At 44.4% G+C, this 22,449-nt stretch overlaps 1 protein-coding gene across 3 annotated transcripts; it reads right to left on the bottom strand.

The window, feature by feature from the left end:
• Nucleotides 1–1,660: 1,660 nt before the first annotated feature.
• LOC106538155 (uncharacterized) lies at nucleotides 1,661–15,637 on the bottom strand. 3 transcript variants are annotated; one of them, XM_087711246.1, is made up of 4 exons: nucleotides 15,534–15,637; nucleotides 12,715–12,841; nucleotides 4,379–6,932; nucleotides 1,661–2,487 (listed from the first exon to the last, which is right to left on the bottom strand). In XM_087711246.1, the coding sequence occupies exons 2-3, from the start codon at nucleotides 12,746–12,748 to the stop codon at nucleotides 4,987–4,989; spliced, it is 1,980 nt and encodes a 659-aa protein (XP_087567372.1). In that variant the 5' UTR covers nucleotides 12,749–12,841; nucleotides 15,534–15,637; the 3' UTR covers nucleotides 1,661–2,487; nucleotides 4,379–4,986. The 3 variants fall into 3 exon arrangements, with proteins under 3 accessions (XP_087567372.1, XP_087567370.1, XP_087567371.1); XM_087711244.1 differs by lacking the exon at nucleotides 15,534–15,637 and adding an exon at nucleotides 15,072–15,510; XM_087711245.1 differs by lacking the exons at nucleotides 12,715–12,841; nucleotides 15,534–15,637 and adding an exon at nucleotides 11,809–11,878.
• Nucleotides 15,638–22,449: the final 6,812 nt, after the last annotated feature.

Raw genomic sequence — 22,449 nt, forward strand, 5'->3', positions numbered from 1 at the left:
CGACCACCCCTCCCCGCCCCCTTTCCTACCAGAGGAAACTGCTGACGGAAGCTGGTCTTGTGTTCTCCGACCCAGAGGGAAAAGAGCCTCGGGAGGGGCGCCAGGCACCGGGGTGGGGAGCAGATGTTGTGTATTGAACTCGCGCCTCCCCTCCCCGCTTTTTGTACAGGCAGTCCTCGACTTGCAGCAGTTCGTTTAGTGGCCGATTGAAGTTGCAGTGGCACTGGGAAAGGGAGCCTAATGACTTTTTTCCCAGACTCATGACTGTTGCACATGGTCACATGACCAAATTTTGGATGCTTGGCAACTGGTTCATGTTTATGACCACTGTCAAAATGGGCAGCAATGTACTATTTATATGTAGGTATGTATGTGCCTGTCCATCTATCTATCCTTATCTGTCATCTATCAATCATCCACCTATCATCTATCATCCATCTACCGATCATCTATCAATCTATCACCTGTCCTTCCACCCATCAATCCATCATCCATCTACCTATCATCTATCAATGTCTATCATTCATCCACCTATCATCTATCAATCTATCATCCATCTACCGATCATCTATCAATCTGACTATCACCTGTCCGTCCACCCATCAATCCATCATCCATCTACCTATCATCTATCAATCTATCATTCATCTACCTATCATCTATCAATCTATCATCCATCTACCTGTCTTATCAATTTGTCTGTCTGTCTTATCTATCAATCTCTCATCCGTCCATCCATCCATCCATCATCCATCTACCTGTCACCTATCAATCTATCATCGATCTACCTATCATCTATCATTCTATCATTCATCTACCTGTTTTATCAATCTGTCTGTCTGTCTTATCTATCAATTGGTCTATCATCCGTCCATCCATCCATCCATCCATCCATCCATCCATCCATCCATCCATCCATCTATCATCTAGCTAGCTAGCTAGTTAATCTGTTGCATGTGTATATGTGTGTTATGTATGTATGAGTAGATATATATTTTTTCTTTTGAGAGTGGGCAAAAATTTCATTTTTAATATGGGGTCAGTGTACTCACAGTAATAAATGACAATAAAGGTTATTTTATCTTTTCTCGACTTTCTGACAAGCAGTCAGTGGGGAAGCCAGATTCACTTAACAGCCAGGTTATTCACTTAAAAACTGCAGTGATTCACTTAACGACTGCAGTGGGAGAGCTCGTAAAATGGGGGCAAAATTCACTTAAGAAATGTCTCCCTTAACAGTGGAAATTTTGGGCTCAGTTGTGGCCACACGGGTCAAGGACTACCTATATATTCTTAAGCTGTGGCAGGGCTACCTCACTAGAGGTTCTGAATCAGGATTGTACTGGAATTCGTCTGGGTGACTGAGGGATTCCTGTCCTGTTCAGAGATCGGACTGGAATACCCCCCCCCCCCAAATCCCTCCCAACCTTTGGAGATGAGATACATATTTCTTTGGGGTATGAAGTTTTGTGCTCCACATCAACGAAAAAGGGGTTAATTGTACATTTCACTTTTTAGGCTTTTTTTGTTGTTGTTAAAATATCATCTTCTTGCACTTATCCCCAAACTGTTCCTGTAATAATCTGGAAACCAGCTCAAAGCAATTGTGAAATCAAAGTTTAATTTTAGCATCTTGGGGACACCCCCCCCCCAAAAAAAACCTCACAGAAGGTGCCTTTAGACATCCAATGGATCTCAAAGGATAGCTGTAAAATCCTTTGTCCGGGATGCCAACAAAATTGAAGGCTCATCGATGCAATGCCATGGATTTTTTTAAAAAATCCTGTGACAAAGAAATCTACACAGGATATCATGTGCAGGGGAGATTTATTTATTTAATCTGCATCCTGCCTTTATTTTTTAGAAACAGCTGAAGGCAGTGAACATATCCTACACACCTTCCTCCTCCTATTTTCCTCGCAACAACCCTGTGAGGTGGGTTAGGCCGAGAATGACTGACCCAGTCACCTATCTGGCTTTATTGAGCCACGGTGGCACAGTTGTTAATGAATTATGGACAAGCACAGAGTCACCAGGATCCTCTCTGAATTTTCATCCTATTGGTTTGGATGATCTCATGCTTTGAACAGGGTTTCTCATAAGCATTACATTTAAACTGGCCCTTCTTGGCATGGTTCAGTTCATTTAGTTCAGCCTCTGCTCCCTCTTCACTTTGTGGTTTCAACTTTTCCAGGTCCATTCTTTTCACATTTCCTAAACAACCCCAACACCATCATTGCAACCTCATGCTCTTGACTTCATGCTTCTATGACAGTATTCCCCTTGGAGGCTCTTTCAATCTTTTCTCCTCCTTTTGGTTGTTGCGTTCCACATATTTTCTTTATCAATACTCTTTTTTTTATAGAACACTTTTTGTGAATATACATTTAAGCCTCAACAAGTAGCAGCGGTTACCAACCCAGACAGAGATCAGAAGGTCAGCTAGACCACCAGAATCTGGATCACCTGGAACATCACTGGTGCAGGCTGGAAGAAAAGATATAATTAAAAAGATCAAGTAATACTGCTGAGAACATAATGTATGGATTCAAATTCAGCTCCAGTATCTGTCAAAATGGTGTGTTTTTTTTTTTGTGTGTGTGTGTGTGTGTGTGTGTGTGTGTGAAAATGAGATCCACAAGGGTGCAATCAATCCTTCCCTCTTTTTACGTGGATCAAATTCAAATGCTACTCATGTTGTGGCTTTGCTTGTTGGGTGAACAGATCGGAAACATAAAAATTCACTCCTCGCTGATTATAAGGCATCAGCTGGGCCAGGCACACACGGTGAAGGTCAATCTATTCATTCAGGGGGCGGGGGGAGAGGTTTGCATGACTGTCTACTTGCTATGATCCTTGGGGAGGACCAAGCTGACAAGAGAGGCAAAGATATTCATCCAATAGAGAAAAAAAAACCTCCAAACAAAGCCGTCAGTAGAAAAAAATAGGGAGAGAAGTCTACAGTGCAGACGTCAGAAGTGGCTCCAGGAGGACAGAAGAAGTGGCAGAATCGGATTTACTCCCCCCACCCTGGAGTACTATGGGAGGTGGAAAAGGGTCAAAACAAGTCAAGATATCATCCAGGAAGCTGTGGAGCCCCAGGAGCGGTGGTGGGATTCAGCCAGTTCGCACCTATTCGGGAGAACCGGTTGGTAACTTTCTAAGTAGTTCAGAGAACCGGTTGTTGGAAGAAATCTCATTTTGGTTTTTTTCCAACTTCACTGGGCTAATCCTGTAAGAAAGGCAGGAAGGAAACATTCTGGTGTTGTTTCTAGCTTAATCTTTATTGCCCTGCTTACAGAAACTGCCTCTCCGGTTAACCCTTAGTACATTGTAACAGCTAAGGCGAAGCGCCCATCGACCTGAGTGACCTTGAGTTGGCCACGCCCACCCAGTCACATGACCACTGAGCCCCACCTACCCAGATGGTCATTACGACAGAGAACTGGTTGTTAAATTATTTGAATCCCACCACTGCCCAGGAGAAAGGGGAAAAGAAGACCTTGGAGAAGTCTTGTAACCCTGAAAGTGCCAAGCGATGTGCACTGAGCATACTGCAGCTGGTCTCCAGGAATAAAGGAGGCCATGAGGGAAAGGCAAACCAGGGAAGCCCAGTGGTCTCCCAGGAGACTGCAGAATCCCAGGAACAGAGGAGCCGCTAGAACAGTTGAGAGAAACCCTAGAACAGTGATGGCTAACCTTTTTGTTGTGTGCCGAAAGTGTTTAAAACCCATAATGCAATGCGTGCACGCCCCCCCCGTATCCCCATTTGCATATGTGCGCAATTCCCCCTGCCCCCCGTTTTGTGCCTAGTAGGCCTCCCTGCAGCCTCCTGGGAGCAAAAATGGGCCACGGGGGGACGGACGGACGGATGACGACACTTGCCATACCTCCCGTGCCCCATTTTGGGCCTAGTAGGCCTCTCTCTAGCCTCATAGGAGCAAAAACAGACAGTGGGGGAACTGTGCCGTTCCCCCCCCCCATGCTCCATTTTGGGCCTAGTAGGCCTGCAGCCTCCTGGGAGCAAAAACGGGGTTACGGGTGCCGCACCCTCCACCCCCTTGCATGTGTGCAGGTCACCCCCTCCTGCCTGCGTAGCAGAGACCCAAAAATAGCTGGCCATCAAGAGGTGCCCGTGCATGCACGGTGGAGTCAAGCTGGGGTGAGGGCTCGTGTGCCCACACACATGCCATAGGTTCACCATCACGGCCCTAGAGGTAAAATGGATGGCCATGGAAGAGAGTTCTAGAGAGAACCAGAGGAAGACTTTAGCGTTACCCAGAGGGATGGCCTGGAAGACAGAGACTGGGTTATCGTGAAGGGGTGGTTGCGGGAAACAAATCTATTTCCCCCAATGTTTACCCACAGGTGCACTTACCTCACAACTGAAGGGCCCTGAGGTGGCCACCTTCTTTATAACACGCAAAGACATCTGGGGGGAAAAAAATGTTGGCAACAACTCCGATTCATTTTCAAGTAATGGAAAGGAAGCGGTGTTTTCTCAAGGCCACCTTGAAGAAGTTTCAGCCATCATTACCCTTTCCATGTTCATTTAGTTTCTCTCGGGAATGGAGCCACTTTGGAATCTACAATTGTAGATCTTTGTAAAAAAAATAAATCTTGGCCACGTTCTTACGTTTTCTCCTAAATGAATCAACTCACTGCACATTTAAATTCCATCTAACTTACTTGAATGCACTTATTTGTCTTTATGTGAGTTTGCGCCTGTAATTTCTCTTAAAAAGCCAGGGCTGGTATTGAAAGTTCCAGCAATTCTCACAAAATAAAACCTTTTATGGGAAACAATGGCCCTTTTGCGTCTTTCCCCACACTTTGGGTATTTTTATAGTTCTCCCACATGGATTCCTTTAGGTCTGATAAGGCTACTCTCCAACTGAACATTGCTGTACGGTACACACATTTCTATTCTTTCCACTAGGTTCTTTATGAAAGGGAAAAAAACCATTTGGAATGAAAGCTCCCGAATTATGATTTTTCTCTTTTGTGGGTCTGTACGTGTTGAGAAAGGTGATTTTTCTGGTTGAAGCTTTTTTCACATGCCACACATTTGTAGGGTTTCTCTCCCGTGTGAATTCTTTTGTGTTTGATAAGGTTTGCATTCTGAGTGAAGCTCTTTCCGCACTCCATGCATTTGTACGGTTTTTCTCCTGTGTGGATCCTTTTGTGGCAAATAAAGTTACTGTCCTTACGGAAGCTCTTTCCGCACTCCATACACTTATGTGGTTTTTCTCCTGTGTGGATTCTTATGTGGATTCTAAGGTTTGAACGTCCACTGAACTTCTTTCCACAAATCAGGCAAGTATATGGTTTTTCCCCGGTATGCGTTCGTTGATGGTATCGGAGGATAAAATTATAGGAAAACCTCTTCCCGCACTCTGTGCATTGATATGGCTTCTCTCCTGTGTGCTTTCTTTTATGAGATGTAAGACGGCTGCTTTTATTAAAACCTTTTCCGCACTCCAGACATTTATATGGTTTCTCCCCCGTGTGAATTCTTTTATGGCAAATAAAATAACTGCTGCAACTGAAGCTCTTCCCACATTCCTTGCATGTGTACGGTTTCTCCCCCGTGTGAATCCTTTTGTGCTGCAAGAGTTTATAGTTCTTACTGAAGCCTTTTCCACACTCGGTGCATTTGAATGGATTGTCTCCTGTGTGAATTCTTTTATGTTGCAAAAGGCTACCATTCTGGCTGAAATCTTTTCCACACTCCATGCATTTGTACGGTTTTTCTCCCGTGTGAACCCTTTTATGGCAAATAAAATGACTGCTCTGATTGAAACTCTTTCCACATTCCGGGCACGTATAGGGTTTCTCCCCGGTGTGCATCCTTCTATGTTGCAAAAGGCTGCTTTTCTGACGGAAGCTCTTTCCGCACTCCAGGCATTGATACGGCTTCTCGCCTGTGTGAATTCTTTTATGTCGCAAGAGGCTACTGTTTTGACTGAAGCTCTTTCCACACTCCGTGCATTTGTATGGTTTTTCCCCGGTGTGGATCCTTTTATGGCAAACAAGGACGCTGTTGTCACGGAAGCTTTTTCCACACTCCAAGCATCTATATGGTTTCTCCTCCGTGTGTCTCCTTACATGTATCATAAGGTTTGAACTGCCACTGAATTTCTTTCCACACTGCAGGCACGTATACGGCTTCTCCCCTGTGTGGGTTCGTTGATGTCTTGTAAGTTGGCCGCTCTGATTGAATTTTCTTCCGCACACCAGGCATATATACGGTTTCTCCCCTGTGTGGATCCTTTCATGTATGATAAGCTTACGCCTCTCGGTGAAAATCTTTTCACACTCCAGACATTTGTAGGTTTTCTCCCCCGTGTGGATCCTTTCATGTATGGTAAGTTTACCTTTCTGGGTGAAAGTCTTTTCACACTGCGGACACTTATAGGGTTTCTCTCTTAAGGGATTTTGGGGGGGTAAAACATGCAATTGTTTCTGATTACATTCCTTTCCAAACTCACGTGGTTCCTCATTTTTATGGGAAATAAGACGACTGTTCAAACTGAAAATTCCCCCACAATTTATAAATGTATAAGATGTCTCTTTGATATATGATGGGTTATGTAAAGCAAGAGAGGGACTAGGATTGATAATCTGCCCATTCTTTTCATATTCATATTCTTCCTTTTTATTCTGCATTGGGCAATGTTTACTGAAATCAGATTTCTCTCTGTCTCTTTTAACGTATCTGAGGTATTTTCCTTCTTTTCGTTGGGGAATTTGCTGGATTGGAAGGTCATGGATTTCACTGTGACCAGGAGAAAATTTCTTTCCTTCATTCATTATGCAACCTTTTGTACTCCTTTGTGATGGTTCTTGATTTGCAAGCAGGCTTTCTTCAGACTTTATCATTTGGAATACTACCATGCTGGGCTTCTTATTCTCGTGTTCTTGCTCATAAGCTAATTTGAAAAAAGAAAAGAAAAAAGAAATTGTTACTTTCATCATAGAAAATGGTGCCTCTGTGATTTCCGCATATCCAAGATTTTGCTCTTTGTATGATTCACTTATATACAGGTAGTCCTCAAGTTACGACCATTTGTCGAGCCACCATTCAAAGTCACAATGGCACTGAACAAATGGTACTCCCCCCCCCACCCCAGTTTCCAAAGTTACAGCTGTTGCAACACATCTTTGATCACATGAGCAAAAGTGGACATTTGGCAGTCTACCCAAACTTACAATTGCAAAGATGCATCAACTATCCACATCCGCTTATCTCCACCCATCTCAATCAGAATAGAGCTGGTGAGGGACTTTGGAGGTCTTCTAGTCCACCTTGCTGCTCAAGCAGGAGAACCTATACCAGGGATGTCAAACTCAAGGCCCATGGGCCACATGCGGCTTGTGGGGTTCTTAAATCTGGCCCACGGGACCAGCCTAGAAATAGCAAAGGACCAGCCCACAGTGCCTCTGGCAGCCAAAACTGGGTGTAGGAGGTCCTGCACGCAGCAAGCATGCCCCATTTTTGGCCTTCTGCAGCACTCTGCCGGTGAAAACGGGGCTCAGGGGGCCCGCATGTTTTGGCTGGCAGGATGCTGCAGGAGGATGTCCAGGCAAAAAATGGGGCACGGGGAAGGTGCGCGCAGACCTCCTGTGCCCCGTTCTGGTCAGCAGGCTGCTGTAAGAGGCATCCGTCCCATCTCCCCTCCCCCCAAGCCAGCCCACGGAGGAGAGTTACAATGCTGATTTGCCCCTCGAAGAAAACCAGTTTGACACCCCTACCTATACCATTTCAGACAGGTGACTGTCCAATCTTTTCTTAAAAACCTCCAGTGACGAAGCCCCTACAACATCTGAAGGCAAGATGTTCCACTAGTTAATTATCCTCACTGTTAGGAAGTTTCTCCTTAATTCCAGGTTGCTTCTCTCCTTGATTAGTTTCCAACCGCTGTTTCTTTCTCCTTTTGTCCTTTGGAAAATAAATTGACCCACTCCTCTTTGTAGCAGCCTCTCAAATACTGGAATGCTGCTATCATGTCCTCTCTAAGCCTTCTTTTCTCTAGACTAGCTAGACAGCCAGCTTAGCACAAAACACACATCTACCATTGCCAGTTCACACTCTTCTTGCTCTGCCACTTTGCTGGCCTACACTCTGCTCACCTTACCACCCTGGCCTACCTTCATTCTTCTGGCTTTGCTGGCCCTGCTGCCCTTAGCTGCCCTTCACCGTCTTCCTCCTGCTGAGGACAAGGCACATCTGGCCTGGCCTTATGCGAGGCAGCTGCTGAACGCAGCGGGCTTTCTTCCTGTGGGCACTCACGTAGTTCTCCAAACAATGTGGACTGTTCTAGCAGAGCTTCAGAAAGCTTCTGTGGCCTCACAAGAAGGTCAGACTTGCCTTCAAATTACATGGAAGACATCAGTGCCAGCAAGGGCAGAGTGGCAAAGGGTAGTCTTACCTCTTACACTGAAATCTCCCTTCCAATCAGATCACTTTGCCCCTTCTCAGCCATAAAAAAAATCAAACAAATCAGCACCTGCATTTCGTGCGTCGGATGAGGAGAGCACATCTTTCTCCAGTCCTGGCCACTTTGTGAGCATTTTAACAAACTGCATCACTATTTGGTTTGGTGGCAGCAGTGACTCAGATAGAAAGTCCATACAGAGACTGGTAAGGACAACCGAGATTATAGAAAGCTCACTTCCCATTATTTGGGATACTGCTTATAAGTACTATGTACTTAGACCTCAAAGCATTATTAGAGATCCCACAGACCCACTTTACGGTCAGTTTCTGTTGCTCCCCTCTGGGAGGAGGTGTCGAAGTATTTCTAGCAGGACTACTAGATTCTGTAATTCCCTATGCCACCCATTTAGTAAACCCACAAGATTCATTTTTCTTGCCATGAACAGGTAGGCATCCGAACTAGACTGTTTTTGTGTCAGATAATATATGTGGGTGCATGCATGCATGTATGTATGTATGTATTTAATCATGTTTATGTAGTATATATTGAAGGTGGTGTCCCTTTGAGAGCTGTATGCAATGAAATTTCATTTTAATGTATGCCGATTAGTGTACATTCATAGTGACAATAAAGTTATTCTAAGTTCTAAATCAGGTCAGGCATATGACCACTATTAAGTGTTGGGCCCCGGATGACCTGGATGGACCCTTGGCTGTCATGGTGGCTATGAACATCTGAGCCTATATATGAATAGTAAGAAACCAGACCATTTGAATGACCAATCAACAAGAGAACCAATCAGCTGTCAGAATTTAAATATAGCTCCAAATGAACAACCAATCACATGACCAACTGACCAAACTGGCACACAAGACATTTATAAATGAAGGAGAAAGGACAAGAAAATCCTGCTGATGATGTTACCTAGACTGGTAGCGAAACGTTCAGAAACTAGATCAAAACAAGTTTGGAGAGAAAACAACTGCCAAAAATCTAAAACCTGAGTTACAAGTAGTTTCTATTATTTCACTCCTGAGCTGAGCCCACGTTACTTTCTGTGGGTGTAACCTCTTCAACTTGGTATTTATCCTGGCAAATGCAGTTTCAAGAATATCCTCCACTGTTTAGTCACACGCTGACTGAAATTCATGAGGGCATTTCAAGTAACAGGAAAAAGGACATCTAATACATCCCTATCCTGTCCTGTTCCACAGTAAAGTTTTCCCACAAACATCAAGAAATCTCTGAAAATACATTGAACTACAAACTGAAATTGAATATTTCCGGCAAGGATAAGAACGTGTGAAAGGGATGACCTTGAGGAACAAGGTTTATCACCAAGACAAGAGTTAGATAAAAGAAACATGACTTCAGGGCAGAACTGTAAGCTGAGAAAATTGTCTCAGAAAAATACCTTCCTTGTTATCGCAAAGAGAAAGGAAGGAAGGAATACACGGAAGGGAGGACTGAGGCAGATGGGGGAATGATGTAATGGGCAATAGAAATTATCTTGAAAGAAAGCCCCTTTTCTGTATATCTCTTGCCAACTTTAGATCATTCGGCCTGAACATTCCTGAGACCACCACTGTAACTCCATGCTATTTTGACAGGATTCGTATTTGAGGAATCTCTTTCAACCTTTTCTCCTCTTTCAAATATTCATTTTCAAACAGGGGTCTCCTTGGCAAGTTTTAAAACTTGTGGACTTCAACTCCCCGAATTCCCCAGCCAGCATGGCTAACTGAAGAATTCTGGGAGTTGAAGCCCACAAGTTTTAAAGTGGCCAGAGACCCCTGATTTAACACATTTTCTTTGTCAATTTTATTCCAGTGATGGTCCTGAAGATTTCTCCACCCTCCAGACATATCTCCCAAAAGAAGGCTCTTTCTGGAAAATAAGGGTGGAATCCTTTCTGAATCTCTTCCCTGTGCATTGTTGTGGTTCTCCCACATGGATTCCTTTGGACCTGATAAGGCAACTCTTCCAACTGAATGTTGTTCCACAGACTACATATTTCTACTGTTTTTCCACAAGGGAAAATTGTCTCAGAAAAATACCTTCCTACTAGTTATCACAAAGAGGAAGGGTGGAAGTAATGCATTCAGGCTTGCTAGATTCGGTTACTGTAATTTTATAATAAGAGTAATATTGTTATGCATGATTACTTTAATTTCCTAGTCTGGTCCATTATTCCCTTTCTAGAGTGGTAGAAGATCCCACTTTGGTTTCTAGAGATGGCAGGCTGAATAAAAATTGATGATTTTTAAAAAAATAAATAAATCAGGTTTTTAAAATTTAAATCAGATTTTTAAATTTAAATTAGATTTTTTTTATTTTTATCAAATTTATTTTAATGAAATGCTTTTGGGATAAAAATCTATCTAAAGATAGTTTTCTACTTAAGATACATTAATAATTTACGGTAGTTCATTCAGCATGAAATGGAGCTTGGTTAGCATGAGGCTGTATATTCTGTAATATTTACATTTTTGGGAAACTCATTCAATGAATCCAAGCTCTGCAAGCTAAATAGAAATCCTTTATTTTGTTTGCAAACAATAATATTAAAGATTCTAACTACCAGCAGGAATGAGTCCTTTCATTTAAAGAGCTCCTGTCATTTCAGATTCATCATGGCAGTGCCTGTTACTGGGCATCCACTCAGCTGCTGCCTGCCACATCACTCACCTTGTATCACTGCCGCATCACCAGCCGTCCCATTAAAGTGAATGGGACTGTCGGTGAGTCAATAGCAGGTCAGAGGAGGAGCCGCTGCGGGACAGAGATGACAGTTGCACTTTAAAAATTATGATTTAAACTGAGTTGATTTAAATCAAATCCACGCTGTGTGACGGCCTCTGATACTCAGGGCATGCAAAATGGAGCAGCTCATCTGCACTTCATTCCTATGGTTCAGACCAGGGGTGGGTTCCTGCCAGTTCTAACCTCTTCTATAGAAGAGGTTCCACAAATCTACAGTGCTGTTTAGAACCGGTTCCAGCTCCCTCCCCCCCGCCCATCCGCACATCATCAAGAGGAAGAGCGAGAGGAAGAATGCTGGGAGTTGAAGTCCACAAGTCTTAAAGCTGTCAAGTTTGAACACCCCTGGATTTTTTTTTCTAAAGGGTTAGGGGTGCAAGGGTCTTGTAACTTGACAGCTTTAAGACTTGCATGCTTCAAATGCCAGAGTTTCTGAGCCAACATTTTGGTTGCTAAGCAAGAGCGTTGGTGTTAATTTTACAAGTTGGCCATGCCCACCCAGTCACATGACTGCCAAGCCACTCCAACTCGGTCACATGGCTAACAAGCCACTCCCACAAAGCAGGCCACACCTACCGAAGACGTTCTTAAAATTTTTGAAACCTACCGCTGGTCCAGACTCAGATTTCTCTGGGTACATGGAAGGGAGGACTGAGACAGATGAGGGAGGTGATGTAATGGGCAGAAGAAATGACCTTGAAAGACAAGCGAAAGAGCCATTCAGGGAGTCCAAACAGAACTGTAATATGAGAAAACCTCTCAGACAAGGCCTTCACTATTCTCAGAAAGGAGGGAGGGGGACAGGGAAGTAAATTTAGACTTGCAGTATTCTCTTAAAGTAAAGGTTCCCCTTGCACATATGTGCTAGTCGTTCCCGACTCTAGGGGCGGTGCTCATCTCCGTTTCAAAGCTGAAGAGCCAGCGCTGTCCAAAGACGTCTCCGTGGTCATGTGGCTGGCATGACTAAATGCCGAAGGCACACAGAACACTGTTACTTTCCCACCAAAGGTGGTCCCTATTTTTCTACTTGCATTTTTACATGCTTTTGAACTGCTAGGTTGGCAGAAGCTGGGACAAGTAACGGGAGCTCACTCCATTACGCAGCACTGGGGATTTGACCTGCCGACCTTTCTGATCGACAAGTTCAGCGTCTTAGCCACTGAGTCACCGTGTCCCTTCAGGATTCTCTTACTATACTAAAAACCCAGTTTTAGCCTGTGTGACCTTTGTTTCTTAGTCTGGTGTCCCTTGAATGGTTGAGAACTGAGCAGAGGTGAATTAGAAGAACCTCAAGATCCCTTCCAACCTTGAAACAAGAGGGGAATAAAAGCTCAGTTGAGAAAGGATCCTGGGAAGTATCGACCAATTTTTCCATGTATTTACTCTGGAATCACAATAAAAAAACAAAATGAAAACAGAACTTCTCCCTCAACCTTGAACATGCTTTGTCCGAGTTTGGATGATAAAAAGACTTTCCACAATTAAGTGAGTCCAGAGCAAAATGGATTCTTACCCAGAGCAGCCACATTCCTAGAATTCTCCAGCATGACTTCTCCATATAAAGCTCTCTGGCTGGGATCCAGCAGCTCCCACTCGTCCTCTGTGAAATACACAGCCACCTCCTCAAAGGTTACCAAGCCCTGGAGTTCAAAAGAGATATAAGTTTCCTCAGCGGAAGTGCCAGAAACCTCCCTTCAACATTTCCAATATCCTAAAAAAATGATCTGCACAAGAGAGAAAATGCTCCTTTTCTGACACTATGTACTGCTAGGTTTAATACCTGTCTCTCTGACCAGCTAGCTACCTGTCTGGTTAGAATTTCTTCCTTCCGCAATTCATCTCAGATAATCCAGCTTGTCGCATCTCCTTTTGTGTCAAACTTTCCATTTTTTTCAAACAAGAAACCATTTTGATGTAAAAAAATTCCACACCTCACATATATAAGAACTTTTAACTGGATCTGCTTCAATATGCCCCACAATGTAACTGATTTGTTTAACTGGTTGTGAGATGGCCTATTAATGTTTTAATGGAGGTTGTTGGAAGAAGTACCGTATTTTTCGGAGTATAAGGTGCACCGGAGTTTAAGACGCACCAAGGTTTTGAAGAGGCAAATAGGTAGGTAGATAGATAGATAGAGGGAGAGAAAGAGAAATACAGTAGGTAGGGAGGGAGAGAGAGAGAGAGTAGTTAGATAGGTAGGTAAAGGGATATATATATAGAGAGAGAGAGAAAAAGAGAGGGAGAGAAATATAGTAGGTAGGGAGAGAGTGTGTGTAGGTAGGTAGGTAGAGGGATAGAGAGAGAGAAATACAGTAGATAGGTAGGGAGAGAGAGTAGGTGGGTAAGTAGATGTTTCCAGGTGTATGTATCCATGTGCTGTAGAAGGAAATCGCTGACAATCTGCAGCACCTAAGATTTTGTTTCTGCTGGCACAGCACTTGATCAATATAATTCTCACCAATCAGTTAAAGAGCTTTCCAAAGGGGGAAAAAACCTCCCCAGAACAGTCCATTTTTTGCTCATTCCTGCCCTCCCCAGCCCCCAGGAGCTCTCTGAAAGCCTCCATAAGGCTATACACGGCCATTTTGGTGAAGGAGGGGGGGGGTTCGGGACACAAAAAATGCTGTATTCAGTGTATAAGACGCACCCAGATTTTCAGCCTCTTTTTTGAGAAAAAAGGTGCATCTTATACTCTGAAAAATACGGTATATCCACCTGGTTCAGCTTCGAAGCGAGGAGAAAGACTCTGGAAACACGGAGGCTGATTGGAAAGATAGTTTAGTGGAGCAGAATCATCAAGCACATGGTCCTGGTACAGCTGAATACATGGAGTGGAGAGTGAGGGTTGTTTATACCCTCTTGAACCTTGCTCTTGAGCTTCCTGTTCCTGTGGCAAGAGCATGTACTCTATTGGTTGCTGTCAGACTCCCATGGGGCCAAGTGTGATCATGTTTGTCTGAGTCAGGTTTGGTTGAACCTTGGGCTGATGCAGTGAAGGGACTTTTTGTGCAATTCCTATTGTGGCTGAAGGCTAACCCTACCTTTATTCAGAGCCAGATCTTGCTGCCGGCAGTAATGGATTGCCAAATCTGCATTTCTAAAGCTGCCCCAGCTCAGTATCTGCTTGGGTTAGGGGAGGAGGCAGCAAGGATCTGAGGCTCTGTCTCCCTTCATATTTCTATTTCTCTTTTAGGGGAAATACAATATTCTGCCTTTTTAATATTTCCTAAAATATTTCACTCTTCTAGGAGAGGAGTGGGGTGCTAACTTTCTATAAAGTTGACAAATTTAAAACGACTCGGTGCTTTCATTTTTTGCTAGATAATTCATTCTTTGACACATACCTCTGGGTACAAAGGATTTATTTTAAATAAATTAATGTAATCCACTGCAGGTTCAAGAAACTTGATTCCTTAAATAAAGGAACTGATTCTTTAAATGAACTCAATATCTCGATATGAATGTAATGGTCCAGGAGGAAACGTTCCTGCCAGGACAATGATCCTACCACAGAAATCCGAGTCTGGGACAGAAATGTAATTTGAGAACATTTCTCAAGTGTCCCACTATCAAGTTCTCACCAAGATAAAGTGAGGAAGGAGGCAGGTTTACTCAGACTTGCAAGATTCTGTTACTATAACCCTGCAGAGAAAGTAGCATTACCTTCTATAGCTTTAGTTTTAAAATTGGTCTACTTTGGAGGACTAACTCTTCAGTAGGTTGTGCTTAATCAGTCATCCTGAAAGAAGAATCAAGCTATTTTTTTTTATTTTAACCACCTGACCTCCTTAATAATCTTTGTGTGGACAATTCACAGCACAAATGCCCCCTCCCTCCCGATTTTCCTGCCCTAGTGAGGCTCCACACCTGAGCTGTTGCAGCTCCACCACATGTAGATGTTTCAGTGGTTTCCATCCTCAACCTTGGGTTCCCTGTGATCAAGATAAAAAAAGATGTATGAAGAATAGCAATAGCACTTAAGACTTATATACCACTTCACAGTGCTGTACAGCACTGTCTGAGTGGTTTAGAGAGTCAGCCTATTGCCCCCAACAATCTGGGTCCTTATTTTTACTAACCTCAGAAGGATGGAAAGCTGAGTCAACCTTGAGCCAATCAGGATCGAATTCCTGGCAGTGGGGCAGAGTTAGCCCGCAATACTCCATTTTAACCACTGCACACCAACGCAGCTCCTTTTTGGGAATATTTGGAAGCTGGCTGAACCAGCTATTGGGACACGCTATAAATTAAAGCCGGAATGATGTGTAGAAAAGACACAAGAATGAAATGACTCCAGAATCACTGCCTGCTGAAGCAATTTTCCCATACCTGGCAACAAGACCTGAGTTGGATTCTCCTCCGAGAAACCCAACATCTGTTCCAGAGAGAGACCAGAAAGATCTTCTCCACCTTCAGGAGGTATCGTGGCCATCTTCATCAGCTGGCCCTGCAACTTAAAATAAAGCCAGGATCAATGAAGGGTGGAAGTTAAAACAATTAAAACATTGCAACAAGGAGATTCTTCTCTGCTTCCAAAACTGGACAATATCCCTTGATGGAGATTTGCCTGGGATTCCTTCTTCCTCCTGTAGAATCATCTGGAGGGGAAAACAGAATTCCGAGACTGGAAACAGGGGGAAACCAAAGTCACTTCTATTGTTACAACTTGCATTTGTGTCTCCAAAACTGGACCGTATTCTATCCATAGATGGAGATTCAAATTCTCTCGGGATTCCTTCTTCCTCCCGTGGAATAATCTGGATGGGGAACCAGGATTCTGGGGCTGAAAGTGGAGGGAAACCGGAGCATTGTCTATTGCCTTTTGAGCAGGGCAAGGGAACTGGATCTTATTCCCAGGAGGGAAGAGACCCTCGCTTTCTGTTGTAATTTCCAATGGTCACTAAATGAATTGTTGTAAGTCGAGGACTACCTCTAATTTGGACAAGCAAAGACAACCCTGGGACTGAAATTGTTGGGCAAACCAAGGCATCTTCTATTGGCAGGATCTGCCTTTGTGCTGGGCAAAGGAACTGGCTCTGCCTCCCGGGAGGGGATATCCCCTCACCTGCCACCCCTCCTGGGCCCGAGCAGGAAGCCTGAGTTACAACTTGCATTTGGGTCTCCAAAGTTGGACAAGGTTATATCCATAGTTGGAGATGGGAATTCCCTTCTTTCTCCTGTGGAATAATCTGGACCTGGAAACGGGACTCTGGGACTGAAAGGGAAGGGAATCCAACCTGCTTTTGAGGTGGACGACTAGTTAAAGGAAACCACACCACGAGGAGATCCTCCCGGGAGGGAATACCCCCTCATCTGCCTCTCCTCCTGCGCCCGAGGAGAGCTGAGCGGGAAGCTCTCCGTCCCGCCCTTCTCCGGGGGCAACCTGGCCAGGAGCCTCTCCGGGATCCCCCGCTTCTCCTCCACCCCCGCTCCTCCTACTCCTCTCGGGGCTTCTGCCAGCCGGGGCGAAGCCGGTGCAGGCGGCTGCAGACCGCCCGGGAGCCCGAAGCGGCGGAAGAGCTCAGGCTCTGAGCGCTGCGGTTCTTTGGGGACCCTCCCCCGCCTGGCTCCAGCCCGACCCTCCTCCTCCTCCTCCTCCTCTCGCCCAGCGGCGCTGCTCCCGACCTCCTCCTCCTCCTCCTCCGCAAGGCCATAGGGATGCCCCGCTGCTCCTTCTTTCTCCTACCCGAACAGCCTCCGGACGCCCAGCCGCTCCGCTCCAGATTCCCCTTCCCCGCAGCCGCCTCCTTCCCGGGAAAAGCGTGGAGGGAAAAACACCAAAAGGTTTGGAAAAACGGAACGCAAACTCCCTCCCCACTCTCCCCCCCTCCCCGCAGCAGCGCAACGCCCCCTCCCTCCCCCGGGAAGGCAAACGAGAGCCTCCTCCTAGAGCGGCTTAGTTCCCCCCTCCTTTAAATGGAAACAGTAACAGAATTGGAAGGGATCTTAGAGGTCACCTAGTCCAACTCCCTGCTCACGCAGGAGACCTACACTAGGGTTTCGAACCACGGAACTGCCGGTCTTTCTGATCAACAAGCTCAGTGTCTTAGCCACTGAGCCACCTTCCATCCCTCTGTGTTTTGTTTTTTTTCTTGTGGGTGGCAGCTGCTGGCAATATAGCACTGCAGGCTACTGCTAGATCAGCAGGTCATCGGTTCAAATCTCACCGGCTCAGGGTTGACTCAGCCTTCCATCCTTCCGAGGTAGGTAAAATGAGGACCCAGATTGTTGGGGGCAATATGCTGACTCTCTGTAAACCGCTTAGAGAGGGCTGAAAGCCCTATGAAGCGGTATATAAGTCTACTGCTATTGCTATTGCTATAGATAGTCCTCAACTTCCAACGGTTCCTTCAGGGACCGTTCAAAGTCACAATGGCTCTGAAAAAAGTGACTTAGGGCCACTGTTCACACTTACAACCGCACATGATCGAAGCACAGGCGCTTGGCCACTGACTCATATTTATGATGGTTGCAGTCAGTGTCCCGAGGTCATGGGATTCTCTTTTTGTGACCTTCCGGCAAGTGAAAAATCCACAGGGGAAGCCGGACTCACTGAACAACCAGGTTACTAATTTAACAAGTGCGCTGATTCACTTAACGACGGTGGGGAAGAAAGTTGTTAAAATGGTAAAGTAAAACTTATTTGACAAATGCCTCACTTGGCAACAGAATTTTTTTGGGTTCAGCTGTGGTCGTAAGTCGAGGACTGCCTGCAATCTCTATCGCGCCTGATGCGTTACATTCGGAAGGGAGGAAGCTGGCTGGGGAATTCTGGGAGTCGAAGTCCACAGGACTTAAAGTCGCCAAGGTTAAGAAACACTGCGCTCAAGGGTGCTGGAGGTTTGAAGAGCAGATGGATGCCACGCAGATTTGGGAAGGAATCGCTGGGAGTGGAAACTATTGTCTGGCTCTCAAATAACCCTCCTCCTCGCTACAGGTAGTCCTCCACTTACAACAGCTCACTTACAGATTGTTCGAAGTTACATCAGCACTGGAAGAAGTCACGCATAACGACTGTTGTGGCATCCCCTTGGTCACGTGATTTACATCCGGATGCTTGCCAACTGGTTCATATTGATGACCGTTGCAGTGTCCCGGGCTCAACAGGAAAGCCGGATTTGCTTAACCACCGGGTTACTAATTTTAACAACTACAGTGGTTTCACTCAACAAATGTGGTGAGAAAGGTCATATAATGGGGCAAAACTCACTTAACAAATGTGTTACTTAGCAACATCAGTTCTGGGCTCAACTGTCGTCATAGGTCGTAGGGTTACCTGTGTTCTTTTTTTTTTTTATAATACATTTTATTTATTTCATTTTCATTTTCATTTTATACAATCACTTATATACTGTGCATAAAAAAAAAAGGAAAAAAAAACCCAACATAACACTTCATTCCCCCATACACCCTCTCTTCTCCCCCTCCAACTTTCCTTTCACCCCTCCAGCATTCCCCTCTTCTACTTCCCTACCCCCTCAGACATCTCCCCCTCCCTCCATCTCACCCTCCTTACATTCCCTCTCACTCCCTCTTTACTTCTCCCTTCTCTTTCCCTCTTCTCCTCACTTTGGTGTATCCATACAATTCAGTTTGTTTTTAAAATAAAAGTAGAAAAAGAAAAAAAGAAAAAAAAAAGAAAAACGAGCCGCAGTATACAAGTGAATTCTTATTGTTCTAAGGATTGAAACTGTAATTCCACCCTCCCCCCTCCCCCCTATAATCCCCCCTCCCTAACCCCCTTACGGCTTCGCAGGTCCCATACCCGGCATAATTCTTTAACAAGCATTTGAGTATAATAAGGCCAGCTAACTTTAAAATTAAAAAAATAAGATAAAAGTAAAGCCAAAAAGAAAAAGGAAAAATAGTAGAAAATAAGAAATTAAAAAAAAACACACACTCACACACAAAAAGAAGAAAGAAACAAAAAGGGTCAATAAACCCACTACGTTAACACAGCTTCCCATTATCTGTAAATCTTAAACAATGTAGCTCATTCCAAATTTCGGTTATTTTGCTACTTGCAGGGTTTCAAACTGTATTAGAGCCAGGTAAGTTGATCAATTAGGATTCCCCAACTAAAAGTCTCATTGCTTTGTCTATCTATTCAGACCTTTAATTTATCTCTTTTTTATCCAAATATCCAAACCTTTCTATAACACCATTAAACTCAAATACTTCTTTCGTTTTTCATTTCCAACACCTCCCTTTCTATCCTTACCCACCTCCACATATAAATTTTTTACCTTCCACCCTGCCTTTATCCATATCCACATATATATTTTATCCACATTCATTGCTCCTCCCATGTTTACTCCACTTTCCTGAAGATTCTCCGACCAATCTTTCTTAACCTTATATTGAGATAGCAACTCAAACAAACATCAGCTTGCGTTCTAGCCCCAGGTAATCTAGTTAAGCTTTCGCTACCCCTCCCTCTCCCACGCACCTCCCAACTCCGTTCGTCCCAAACCACAACTCAAAAAGATCACAATTTCCGCTCTCCTCGCCTAAGAAAATAGTTCATGCGCAATTTGAGTTAGAGTTCAGACAAAACTTATGTACAATATATGTCCACAATCAGCAACGCTTCTTTCAGTCTCCATGTCTTATCATCGATATGCCACTTTTCCATTTTATCCCAGACGGAAATCATAAAGCTTTAAGAACATCGCTTAGTCTTTATTCTTTAGTCTTCTGCCCTTCCGGAAGAGGAAAGCAACACCCTCCGCCTTGTAGCCACGTGTCTCGCTGTTTGTCTTCTCCTTCTCCTTGTCTCTCTCCAGGTCCGGATGAATCAGGAAGTCCCGCCTTCAGGGTCTCGTAGTAAAATTTTCGGGCTTCACAGACAGAATTAATGCGATGTTTTTGGTTGCCAAATGTAACTGTAATACCAGCTGGGACTTCCCATTTGTATGGAATCTGAGAGTTTCTGAGTTCTTCGGTTAAGAAAGCGTACTGTCTCCTTGTTCTTAATATTTGAAATGGTATCTCTTTAAAAACAATCAAGTCCTCCCCATCAATTCTCAACCTCTTTCCGTAAAGCCTCTGTATTATCTCATTTCTAGATTCCCTTGTAGTAAAGTATATTATTATGTCCCTCGGAAGCTGTCGCTGTTTTGCTACCCAGGAATTCTGGCGGTAAATTCTTTGAATCTGCCAATCAAAGTTAAGTCCCGGACTTCCCACCAAGCGGCTGAAAGCCTCAAAGAAAGTCTGTTTCAAATTCTCCTGTTGGTTTTCACGCAGTCCTCTAACTCTTATAGCAAAGGCAGTCTTATCATAATTTATCATGACAAGTTCTTTTTGAGCAGTTTCAATTTCCTGTTGCAACGTTTGAATTTTTGATATCAGATTAAGGTTAGTTTCTTCCAAAAGTTCCAATTTGTCCTCCGTTTCAGCAATATAATCTGTCATGACTGTCATTACTCCGATCATATCCTGCTTTGCCTGAGCAATTTTAGCATCAAATTGATCACATAAATCCGATATCAGTTGATTAATCTCCTGTCTGAAATCATTAAGCGTTTTGAGAAGAAATTCTTGTGTTAGCAAATCTCCCATGGAGGGTGTAGGAGACAAGGGTAGCGACTTCATAGCAGTTTTTGGAGATATGTTATTAAGGAAGCGCTTCTGTTTAGATTTGGGAGCCATTCCAGAATAAAAATAAAAGACAAGCAATCAAGCGAGCCAAAAATCAAAGTCTCTGCTCCCCTCAGTTAATCTTTTAGCAATTAGTACGGAGAAGCCTTCAGGAGGGTAGGGCTAACTAAGTACGTCACATCAAACACAAAAGCTACGAGATCGCCATCTTGTGACGCAGCTAAAAAAGAAAGGGAGCCTTTTGCGAAATTGAAGCTGGTATTTTAAATAGTAATGGAAGAAATTCCTCGGGAATGGTCCCCGCCCGGATTGACTTTTAAATAGCTTAGCTTTGTCCTGGGGGGGGAGGCAATCTGCCTAGGCTGCAAAAAAGGCAGCGCGGAAAACTGGCCGGAGTAAAGGCTCAGCTAATGTTGAACCTCTTCTCCATTCACAGCAAAAAGAAAAGCTATGAATTACAAAGAGATCCTAACGACTGACCTTCTCCCTGCCCCTTTCTGCCAGAAAGGGGAGATATCTATAGATCTTATAAGATATACGAACCAGAGTCCTGGCAGGAGCTTTGTTGAGCTCCCGACGGTGGCAGCTCCACCCCCCGAAGCCAGGTTACCTGTGTTCTTAAAGTCATCGCAGGGCTCTCTCACTGGAGACTGGAATCCTTGAAGGTGAATCCACAGTTAGAAGTGGATTCTTCTAGACTCACTGAGGATTTTGTCTTGCGATCGGACCAACCCAGTCTGATCCATGGACTGGCATCGGGCTGCAGCATACGAGAAACCGGGCCATACAAAAAAGCAATGGCTCATCCATGGGATGCAGGCAACATGGAAAACAACGTCCCCTCTGATCCACCGAAAAACCTCTCTTCATGGAACTGGTCCCTGGTGCTCAAAGGTTTCGGGGCCTCTAGACTAGAAGATCAAGGATGCTCCAAACTTTAGGATTCCATGATGGAGAAATTCTTGCTATGACCATCTTATTACGCCTCTGCTAAGAAATAGCAATCGCTGTTATAGCAATGGACGTATATACTGCTTCACAGCCCTCTCTAAGCGGTTTTACAGAGTCAGCCTATTGCCCCCAACAATCTGGGTCCTCATTTTATTGATCTCGGAAGGATGGAAAGCTGAGTTAACTTTTAACCTGATGAGAGTCGAACTGCCAAATTGCAGTCAGCAGAAGTAGCCTGCAGTATCGGCATTCTAACCACTGATCCATTGCCCCAAACTGAGTTACACCCAATAAGTGGTGGGTTTCAAATTTTTTTAGAACCTCTTCTGTAGGTGCGGCCAGGGTTGTGGGAGTGGCTTGCCAGCCATGTGACTGGGTGGGAGTGGGCAACTTGTAAAATGTGCTGAAACTCACTTAACAACACCCTTGCTTAGCAACCAAAATGTTGGCTCAGAAACTCTGGCATTTGAAGCACACAAGTCTTAAAGCTGTCAAGTTACAAGACCCTTGCACCCCTAACCCTTTAGAGAAAAAAACCCAGGGGTGTTCAAACTTGACAACTTTAAGACTTGTGGACTTCAACTCCCAGAATTCCTCCTCCAGTCATGTTGGCTCAGGAACTCTGGGAGTGAAGTGTGCAAGTCTTAAAGCTGTCAGGTTACAAGACCCTAGCACCCCTAACCCTCTAGGA

Source organism: Thamnophis sirtalis, unplaced genomic scaffold (genome assembly GCF_051295495.1).
Source record: "Thamnophis sirtalis isolate CommonGarterSnake01/CBP01778 unplaced genomic scaffold, rThaSir2_p1.2 scaffold_3, whole genome shotgun sequence".
NCBI classification, from domain to species: domain Eukaryota; kingdom Metazoa; phylum Chordata; class Lepidosauria; order Squamata; family Natricidae; genus Thamnophis; species Thamnophis sirtalis.

Coding starts and splice junctions, on each gene's coding strand:
- LOC106538155 (XM_087711244.1), bottom strand. CDS start 15,119: ATGGAAACCACTGAAACATCTACATGTGGTGGAGCTGCAACAGCTCAG. Junction 12,842..15,071: donor GTGGAGCTGCAACAGCTCAG/GTGTGGAGCCTC, acceptor TTTGAACTCCAG/GGCTTGGTAACCTTTGAGGA. Junction 6,933..12,714: donor TAGGAATGTGGCTGCTCTGG/GTAAGAATCCAT, acceptor TTTTCAAATTAG/CTTATGAGCAAGAACACGAG.